The sequence below is a fragment of the Aythya ferina genome (genome assembly GCF_964211825.1).
Source record: "Aythya ferina genome assembly, chromosome: 29".
Classification (NCBI taxonomy): Eukaryota; Metazoa; Chordata; class Aves; order Anseriformes; family Anatidae; genus Aythya; species Aythya ferina.
The window spans coordinates 938,850-949,550 of record NC_140326.1 but is presented as its reverse complement, the minus strand read 5'-3'; the positions used below and the strand labels follow the sequence as shown (position 1 = coordinate 949,550).

The 10,701-nt window shown below is 49.4% G+C and overlaps 1 protein-coding gene across 1 annotated transcript; it reads left to right on the top strand.

Moving 5' to 3' along the window:
- Window positions 1–9,111: 9,111 nt before the first annotated feature.
- Window positions 9,112–10,701, top strand: LOC311425033 (uncharacterized protein; the record flags this gene model as incomplete). Its single annotated transcript, XM_084500513.1, has 1 exon — window positions 9,112–10,701. The coding sequence occupies one exon, from the start codon at window positions 9,112–9,114 to the stop codon at window positions 10,699–10,701; it is 1,590 nt and encodes a 529-aa protein (XP_084356639.1).

Genomic DNA, 10,701 nt, shown 5'->3' with positions numbered 1-10,701 from the left:
TTATAACAGATTACAGACCTCACATGGCTCAGCTGGGACCGAGGCTAACTGTAGAGCTCATTTCAGTGAATGTGAGCACTTAACTTTGATGTTGAAATGCAGGAAAGTGGTGCCAGATTCTGATTTTCTTGCCATCCCTTAACAGTTTGGCAATATAATGTTTTACTACTTGTTCCTTTAACAAACTGTCACTGTGTCAGCAGCTCTGTGTTGCCTTGACCTATCCAACCAAGCTAACAAGCCTCATTTAGAACAACCAAACTAAGGTTTGTTACACTTCTTTTCCCAGGACATGTACCTAAAACCCCAGGACGTGTCTTTTATGTGTCAGAACACGCTAAACCTCTTACTACTGCATCCTGACTGTCCTTGATCTTAATAGCAGAGATAAACAAGCTGTTCTAGATATGCTAAGTATATGGTACAACCACAGCCCTTAATTTGGTTTTTAGACAAACAGTGAATCCTTTGACTTCTATCTTCCCTGCCCTACTTACCTCTCCACAAAGGGGCTTTGATATCACGTGCCGTTCTGTCTCCATCACATTAGCAGTGGTGTGGTCCCACCTGAGTGTTTCTAGGGGTACACATAGCAGCTGTACTGTAAGAAATAGCACACCAAAACTCAGCAGAAGACTGGGTGGGAAATGAGGGGGGGGTGGATTTTTATTTAACTGTATTAGGTTCTACCCACTGGGATACTCATCCACATGCTTGCAAGCAGTCCGATGCAAATGAGGAGCTTGTGTAGGACATCTCAGGAGCAGCACAGAACAAGGAACACTGGGGACAGTGGCTTCACTACATCTGGGCTCCTCTTGGTCAGCGGTGATGACCTGCTTTGGAAGTGTATCTTGCAAAAGCTGCAGATGTAGGCAGGTGTTCTGCCTCAGCCTTGCATGCCTCATGCCCAGTACTTCCCCAGCAAGCTTCCAGGATGCTGCTGTCCTCAACTAGAGCCCCAACAGTTATCCTCTGTCTCTATGCCAGGATAAAGGAAATAAAACACACTAGCAACGTGAATAGTTAAGAGTTCTTGGCTTTCATTCAGAATAGCTTTCCAAATTACAGGTTTGTCCAAGTCTTTGAAAACTCAGGGTAGCTGATAGGCTTCCAAACTGTTTCTAATAGGCCATCTTTTCAGACCCCTAACAGGTGAAAGCCCCGAGCTGTCCCATGAGTTTCCCTTCAGGTGAGAGCCTTCAGCAGAGCACCATGACCTGCAGAAAAAGGTCACTCGCCAGCGATGCCTTCTTTTCCTTGGCAGGGTGGCTGCCAGGCTGGGGCTCTGTGAGGCTGATGGTGCTGCTGGCAGAAATCAGCTGAGAGGTGCAAGCACCAAGATGAGATAAGGCTGAGCAGATCCCTGCTTCAGGGCAGGAAATGCACCTGGGCAAAGCAAGCAGGGAGGCACATAGCAGAGACTCCAGGTGGCACAGCCCGCGGCTCTCCGTTGAGAAGCATGGCTCTGAACCAAAACAAGATACAGCTGCCCCTGTCATCTCTGAGTGAAGGATCCTTCCAGTACTTGAAAGCTTGCTGGAGGGTTTTACTGGAAGAGCTCACTGTTTGTCATAATTCCAGTTTGGCAGAGGAAGGGCATGAAGAGTGTGGCAAACTATATCGACTGTGAATTCCCCTGTGGCCCTTGCAGTTAAGGGATGAAGTGCTGCAGGAGGAGAATGACAAAGATGACTCCTTTTATCTCTTAACCCATGAGTAAATGCAGCAAAATACTGCATGCAACAGGCAAAAATACATGTATGATACTCTCCCTGCAAGAAAGGCTTTTCCTATTCTCATATGCTTCCAAGAGTTTTAACCAAAGTTTAATATATAATTTATCTGCCATCTAGAATAAAACTCCCAGTACAGTCCTGCCCTGTTTCAAAGCTGCTCCTTTTCTGTCATGATCATCCTGCCTATGACAGAACACTCAATGCCCAGAGCATCTTTGTCATTGTGTATATAACTACCAGTTAACATAGCGATGAAATAACTTTTGGACTTTCTTTAACACTAAAATTGTGTAAGCTGGCCGTGTTTTAACACCCCAGGCTATGTCAGGCACTGTCTATGCAAAAACTTGGGAAGTACCAATGAGGTTTTGGAAATCCACTACCCCAAGGGAAAACCTGGCTCTTCTGGCACCTGCAGGGCTGTGAGTGGCTCCCGAGACATGGCAGCGTGCGGTGGCTGTGCTCTTGCAGTGCTACTGGCTCGTGTCTATAACCACTGAGGGGGCAGACAGCCCCTCCACTCATGTGTCAAGGTCTCTGCAAGCCAGTGGGATAGAAGAAAAAAGGTCACAGTCCTAACCCAGGTGTTCTGACACTCCTGAAATTCTGCTCGAATACCTCTTCACTGCTCCTTTGGCTGTTTTTTTCTCCCCTTCTTTTTCTCTGTAGGTCAAATTTTCCAAGGCTATAGAGCACATGGAGCCTCCCAGGTTTGCATCACTTCAGGCTCTGGCTGTAAAGGTATGTGCTGTCATTTGGGGAGGCTGGAGTCTAGTGTGTGTCCCTACCGCCCCTAGCTATACTGTATATATACAGTATATATACTGTATATATATATACATATATACATATACAATATATATACTGTATATACTGTATGTATACTGTACAGTATATATACAGTGTGTGTGTGTATATATATATATATATATATATAACCTATATATATAGGTATATATATAACCTGAGCCTCCCAGGTTTGCATCACTTCAGGCTCTGGCTGTAAAGGTATGTGCTGTCATTTGGGGAGGCTGGAGTCCAGTGTGTGTCCCTACCGCCCCTAGCTATACTGTGGGTGTCATTAGAAACGTATAATATACTCCTACCAGTCTGCCAGTTACAACACAAAATAATAACATGCTGGAGTCATGTCTGAGTGTTCAGAAGCATCTTCTGAAATGAGAAAGAGATTTCCTATGCCTATAAATACTAAAGTTCCTTTTTTTCCCCCTCTCATTTCGTATTACAGGACTGTTGAACCCCTGTGTAGGGAGAATGTGAAAGTAAATCACTTGTTTTTTTTCTGAAAACCCAAGAACATGTTTGATTTTCCCAGTTTCTTCACTCTACTTGTAGTAGGTGGAGCCATCCGGTGACTTGAATATAGCTGAAAACAAAAGAGGTGGTGGAATGGAGATATCGATCAGAAATGACAAGCCCAAGATTATGCCAAGTAAGTGGGTAGTTGTGGTTGGGTTTGGCACATAAATAAATCAATCACTATTTCCTTCCAAGAGGAGGACTAGATACTATATAAAAGTTCTCACATACAAGGTTTCCTCACTCCATTTGACTTCTTTCCACTGGTTCGTGCTGTGGGACACGGTAAGGCATTTCATGCTGCTGCTGAAAATTAACTTGTCTGATTAGCCTTGAAATACTCAGCTGGAAAAGGTGGGAGTAAATATGGCTTTTGGGTCTCATAGTCTAAAAATTGCTCCTTATTTACAGGCAATAGTTTTTTTTCTAATGACTCATTACTTAATTATACAGAAAAGAGGGAGAGCTGAGACAGAAAGAATCATCTTTGGAGGCCCTTTCTTTTGCCTGCGCTTAACAACATGTGCAACTGCTGCATATAGGCAGCTCTGAAATATTACTGGAATATACTATTAAAAAAAAAAAAAAAAAAAAAAAAAAACAGGAAAAAGAAAGAGTTCTTGCAGGTACTTAGTAAAGCATGGGAAAACAAAGGAACTAAAAAACAAAATGCACGTTTTTTCCAGCCTTTCATCTGAATTTCATCTAAAGGGTTTTCTTTTTCTTTTTCTTTTTCTTTTTCTTTTTCTTTTTCTTTTTCTTTTTCTTTTTCTTTTTCTTTTTCTTTTTCTTTTTCTTTTTCTTTTTCTTTTTCTTTTTCTTTTTCTTTTTCTTTTTCTTTTTCTTTTTCTTTTCCTTTTCCTTTTTCTTTTTCTTTTTCTTTTTTTTTTTTTTGTGTGTGTTTGGAGACATCAACCTGCTGACCTGTAGACCCTTTTCATTAAGAGAGGTGTCACTTGCCTGTCAAAGGAATATAAAATACAAATTTCTACTGCCAGCAGACAAAGCTGTGAGCTGTGGTGGGGATTAAGTGCCCAAATTGCTCAAACTCCACAACATCTCTTCAGGTTTCAGCCTTGGGTGCTAGCCACCACTGAGCCCTTGCAGCTGGTGGCCTAGCACATTCTGCTGAAACTTTGTGTAGCTTGTATTTCTACTGCTATTATCTTTGCCATAGGCTGTTGCTATATCTTATAAAATTTTAAGAAGAAATAAAACAGTCACTGTGCCCTTTTGAACCCAAGATTGAAGGATTTCAAAGTGCAATGGAGTTATTGTGGAAATGATGAGCCATGTTTTCTGTTTCTTGTCTGACATGGAATACTAACACTGAGCATTACAACCCTTTCAAAATTCCCAGACCACACTTGGATAAGGGTAATTCTGGTGTACCACAGCCTTGTGTGTCTCTTCCAGTGGAATGCCACTCTGGAAGCTTCCTGCAAGAATGAACAGTTAAGGAATGATTACAGTTGCACCTGTCCTAGGGGGAAAAATAAAATAAAATAAAATAAAATAAAAACAGTTAGGTATGAATAGAGAAGACCCTGAAGAAGACATGATCAAGGGATATGGAATAAGCTGAAAACTTCCCAGACCCTTTCTGGTTTCTTTTTTGAGTTATACATTTCTGAGGATGGCAGTTCCCTTTTGCATTAGCTATCAGTGGTGGCTGGGGGGCAGAAAGGGAAGAGGAGATATTTTCATCAATCAGTCTGACTTTGGAGGGGGAAGGGGAGGGACAGTAACACAAGTTTTCTTCTCTCTGCATTTGCTAAGGCCTGTTTTTCTTTCTCTTGGAGGGCTCTCTGGTGTCTGCAACGATGGGCTCCCATCAGCAGAAGGGCGACGGACAAGGGATCTCTGAGCAGTCTGGTGGATGCCATGGCGGTGGTGGAGGAGGAAGTTCATGCCATGGTGGTGGTGGAGGAGGAAGTTCATGCCATGGTGGTGGTGGAGGAGGATCCTGCCACTCCAGTGGGGGTGGAGGCTCTATAGGATACCAGACCCAGGGATCGTCCTGCCACAGTGGAGGAAGCGGTGGTGGTGCTATCTACCAGACCCACATATCATCATCTTCCTTTGGAGGAGGAGGTGGAGGAGGAGGATCTTCAGGCCACCAGAGCCAAGGATCCATCAGCGGTGGAAGTGGTGGTGGCGGTGGGTCAGGCCACCAGGGACAGGAACCCATCTGCATTATTGGAGGAGGCGGCGGTGGCAGTGGTGGAGGTGGAGGAGGTTACAGCCACCAAAGCCAAGGCTCCATCTGCATTGGAAGTGGCAGCATGGGTGGAGGAGGTGGAGGTGGTTCTGGCCACCAGGGCCAGGGATCCGATCCATCTGCATTATTGGTGGAGGAGGAGGTGGTTCTGGCCACCAGAGTCAGGGACCCATCTGCATTGGTGGAGGAGGAGGAGGAGGAGGAGGAGGAGGTGGTGGTTCTGGCCACCAGAGCCAAGGACCAATCTGCATTGGTGGAGGAGGTGGAGGAGGAAAAGGAAGGGTGGGGAGGAGGAGGAGGTGGTGGTTCTGGTCACCAGGGCCAGGGATCCATCTGCATTATTGGTGGAGGTTGGAGGAGGAGGAGGTGGGAGGAGGAGGGAGGAGGTGGTTCTGGCCACCAGAGCCAAGGACCCATCTGCATTGTGGAGGAGGAGGAGGAAGGAAAAGGAGGAGGGTGGTGGTTTCTAGCCACCAGGGCCAAGGACCTGTCTGCATTATTGGTGGAGGGTGGTGGAGGTGGTGGAGGTGGTGGAGGTGGAGGGAGGTGGAGGTGGAGGTGGAGGAGGAGGTGGTTCTGGCCACCAGAGCCAAGGACCCATCTGCATTATTGGTGGGAGGAGGAGGAGGAGGTGGTTCTGGCCACCAGGGCCAAGGACCCATCTGCATAAGTGGAGGAGGAGGAGGAGGAGGAGGAGGAGGTGGGAGGAGTGGGGGTCTGGCCACCAAGGCCAAGGACCAATCTGCATTATTGGTGGAGGTGGAGGAGGAGGTGGAGGAGGTGGTTCCAGCCACCAGAGCCAAGGACCCATCTGCATAGGTGGAGGAGGAGGAGGAGGGTGGAGGAGGTGGGGTCTGGCCACCAAGGCCAAGGACCTGTCTGCATTATTGGTGGAGGTGGTGGAGGAGGAGGAGGTGGTGGTTCTGGCCACCAAGGCCAAATACCCGTCTGCATTATTGGTGGAGGTGGAGGAGGAGGAGGAGGAGGTGGTTCTGGCCACCAGGGCCAAGGACCCATCTGCATTGGTGGAGGAGGAGGAGGAGGTGGAGGAGGTGGAGGAGGTGGGTCTGGCCACCAAGGCCAAGGACCTGTCTGCATTATTGGTGGAGGTGGAGGTGGAGGAGGTGGGTTCTGGCCACCAGAGTCAGGGACCCCATCTGCATAGGTGGAGGAGGAGGTGGAGGAGGTGGTTCTGGCCACCAAGGCCAAGGACCCATCTGCATTATTGGTGGAGGTGGAGGTGGTGGAGGAGGAGGAGGAGGTGGTTCTGGCCACCAGGGCCAAGGATCCATCTGTATTATTGGAGGAGGTGGTTCTGGCCAGAGCCAGGGTTCCTCTTCTTTTGGAGGAGGTGGTGGTGGAGGTGGTTCATCGAGCTCTGGGGGTATGTCCATTCAGCAGCAAACCCAACCAATCTCCTGGCCACCACAGACTAAACATAAGTAGTGGCTTTAGAAGAGAACTTTGTAACAAGAAAGCCCAGAATATAAACGTCACATTTATTTCTTTCTCTATTAAATGTAAGAATACTCGTTGTGGTTCCTTCTTCCTCTTCATTGGAATATTTCTCTTCACCTCTCCAGCTGACCAGAACCTCTGGTGGTGTGTATCAGTAACTTGCACCTTCATGCAGGTTGTTTGATATGTCCATTTTCTGCCTCAACTTTCTAACACTTGCACAAGATAATAAAACCTGGCCGCTCTAGAGAGCTTCAGTGTCTAAGTGGTTGGATTTTGTTTTACACCATGTATTTTGCATTATTTCCCTTATGATAATTTTCTTCTGAGGTGATGTTGTTGTAATAAAACTCCAGAGTACAAGTGCATTGAACACCCACTGTAAAAGAGATCTTGGATTCTGTAAATATTTCAGGTCATCTTTTAATGTCAATTGATACACCTGACCCTGACCCATCAGACAAGGTCCCACAAAGTTAAATATTGCAAGCAGTCTCTCTACCTCACCCAGCTACCATGAAATGCCAGAGGAAGGTGTAGATAAGTTAGGAGAGGAAAGATGCAAAAACTCTTATCCTGTAGCACAAAGAATTGCAAGGCAGCATTACAGGTGTGAGGCTGAGCCCCCTGCACGTGCACAGTGAAGGAGCTCTCAGTGCTCACAGATGCACCAAGCAGCTGCTGAGAGAGAAAGGAGGGGTCTGTCAAACTCCAGCTCCAGCTCTGACCCCCTGGTGCAGCCAGCAGCAGGGGCGGGACTGCAGGCAGCCCCTCCAAGGGTGGAGTTTGTTGAGCCTGGAGCAAGTAGGGAGCTCCTCATTCATGCAGGAGTAAAACATCGCTCCAGGTATGAGTCTTCATTGGGAGTTTCCCTATGGGAAGTGCTTTCTTTGATGTGGTATATTCTGGCAATTAGCAGTTGCAATATGGAATGGAAATAAACAGTAACATTTAATTCTTCTGGCAGGCAGCTCAGCCTCTCCACTCCCATTTACCATTACTTCGAACAGGCTGGCAAGTTAACATTTAAAAGAAAAATAGCCCTTGAGGGTAAATATCAGAGCAAGAGGTGCTGGGGAACCGAGGTGAAAGCGAGGTGTCCCTGCTGCTGTCCCATCTTCAGCCCCAGCACCCAGCTCGGCCACCACAGCCCAGGCTGGCACAGGAGTACCCCATCCCCTGCCTGCCCCATCCAGGGGATCCAGCCTGCACCAATCAGCACCCAGAGCATCCAGCTTGCACCAGTCAGAACCCAGGGCACCCAGATTTCACCAATCAGGATGCGAGGAGTCCAGCCAGCTGCACCAATGGGCAGGCAGGGACTGAAGCCAGGACCCCTGCCCCAAGCACCTGGCTGGATGTCTTCACCCCACCTGCAAGGGCCAGCGTCCCCTCCTGCAAGGGACATCACAATGCAGGCAGGACGGGCATGCTGGGGTGGTCCAGTCATGGGGAACCTTCTGCCCCCCTCTGCTGCCTCATGGCTGCAGTCCTACCCAATGCAGCTCTCTCCTTTCCCTTGGGCATCTCCATAGCCCATCATGTTCAATAAACACAGTGTCACTTCAGCTGCCACCCGCCACCCCATCAGCCTCTCCCAGCAGGGGTGGGGGGCTCTAGCTGCAGCCCCACAGCCCTAGCCTTCGCCCTCAACCACAGGGCAGAGCTCACATGATATCCATGGCCAGACTTCAAGTAGCCTAGGAAGTGATGCACCAGAGAGGCATCGATCTGATTCAATGACTCAGGACAAGTAGGTTGATGGAGAACAGTTTGTTTTGTAAATCCACCCATCGCCATTCCTCTGGATGCCTCACATCCCAATTAGGAAAACTAGAAATGGTATAAAGGTTGCTGAGTCTCCCAGGTGCTCCATTCGCTCAGCTTTGCTCTGCTCTCTGTGTTGCCAGAACAGGGAAGGGTAAGTCCATTTCTGCTGAAGGGAGCAATGTTTCTCGAATATTTGTGCTTACAAAACAGAAATGTTTAGGTGGAGTATGCCTGATGGGTGGTGGCTTGAAGGTCAGGAAGGTTGCTTTGGTGAATTTAAGCTTTTTGTGGATATCACCAGAAGCAGGATCATCCCATGATACTGGAAATAGTGTTCCAGGAGGATAGAGATCTAGATGGAATATCTATGAGATAAAAGACTCTAAAATAACAGCTGATTAGCTATAGGGTCTCTACTGTCAGCAAAAGGCTTTATGTGTGATTGGGATGGATGGATAACAAAGTACATAAAGGAAAGGGCATTTGGTGACTCCAGAGGCTCTGCTCGCAGTGGCACACTGGTGCTGCTGCCTGGGGTCTGTGTCAACAGTGGCTTCCTTTGGGTAACAAGCATGATCTTCCTTGCAGAGTTGCTGTACAAAGATGTGCTCCCGACAGAGCTCCGGAGGCTGCCATGAGACGTCCTCCCAGTCCAGCGGGTGCCACAGTGGGGGCTCGTGCTGCCACGGGGGCAGCTCCTCCAGCTACCAGGCACAGGGCTCCTCTTGCTGTGGAGGCAGCAGTGGGGGCTCTGCCCAGGTCATTGTGAGCTCCGGCAGTGGAGGAGGGGGATCCTGCTGTGGTGGAGGCTCCTCTGGTTATGGCATGGGAGGAGGGTACAGCAGCGGTGGCTCTTCGGGATCAAAGAGCATTATTGGAGGTGGAGGCAGTGGTGGTTCCTCTGGGTGCTGCGGTGGAGGATCCAGCAGTGGTGGATCATCAGGAGGCAAGATCATAATTGTCGGAGGTGGAAGCAGCAGCGGTGGATCCTCTGGGTGTTGCGGTGGAGGATCCAGCTACGGCATGGGAGGAGGATACAGCAGCAGTGGCTCTTCAGGATCAAAGAGCATTATTGGAGGTGGAGGCAGTGGAGGGTCCTCTGGGTGTTGCAGTGGTGGATCCAGCAGCGGAGGGTCTTCGGGTGGCAAAATCATAGTTGTAGGAGGTGAAAGCAGCAGTGGTGGATCCTCTGGGTGCTGCGGTGGAGGCTCCTCAGGCTACGGCATGGGAGGAGGATACAGCAGTGGTGGATCAAAGAGCATTATTGGAGGTGGAGGCAGTGGTGGTTCCTCTGGGTGCTGCGGTGGAGGATCCAGCAGTGGTGGCTCTTCAGGAGGCAAGATCATAATTGTTGGAGGTGGAAGCAGCAGCGGTGGATCCTCTGGGTGTTGCGGTGGAGGCTCCTCAGGCTCTGGCATGGGAGGAGGATATAGCAGTGGTGGATCTTCAGGATCAAAGAGCATTATTGGAGGTGGAGGCAGTGGAGGGTCCTCTGGATGCTGTGGTGGAGGCTCCTCTAGCTATGGCATGGGAGGAGGATATAGCAGCAGTGGCTCTTCAGGATCAAAGAGCATTATTGGAGGTGGAGGCAGTGGAGGGTCCTCTGGGTGTTGCAGTGGTGGATCCAGCAGCGGAGGGTCTTCAGGTGGCAAAATCATAGTTGTAGGAGGTGGAAGCAGCAGTGGTGGATCCTCTGGGTGCTGCGGTGGGGGCTCCTCAGGCTACGGCATGGGAGGAGGATATAGCAGTGGTGGATCAAAGAGCATTATTGGAGGTGGAGGCAGTGGTGGTTCCTCTGGGTGCTGCGGTGGAGGGTCCAGCAGTGGTGGCTCTTCAGGAGGCAAGATCATAATTGTCGGAGGTGGAAGCAGCAGCGGTGGATCCTCTGGGTGCTGCGGTGGGGGCTCCTCAGGCTACGGCATGGGAGGAGGATACAGCAGCAGCAGTGGAGGATCTGGCCAGAAGATCGTTGTGAGCTCCGGAGGTGGAGGAGGTGGCTCCTCTGGATGCTGCTGCAGTGGGGGCTCCAGTGGGGGCAGTGGCAGTTCCTCGGGCCACACAATCATCATCGGCTCCGGCGGGGGCAGTGGCGGTTCCTCCCAGGCCATGCAGCAGAAATGCCCCATTGTCATTCCCAGCACCCAGGGACATCAGAGCAAGCAGGCCTGTCCCTGGCCCCCCAGCCACAAGTAA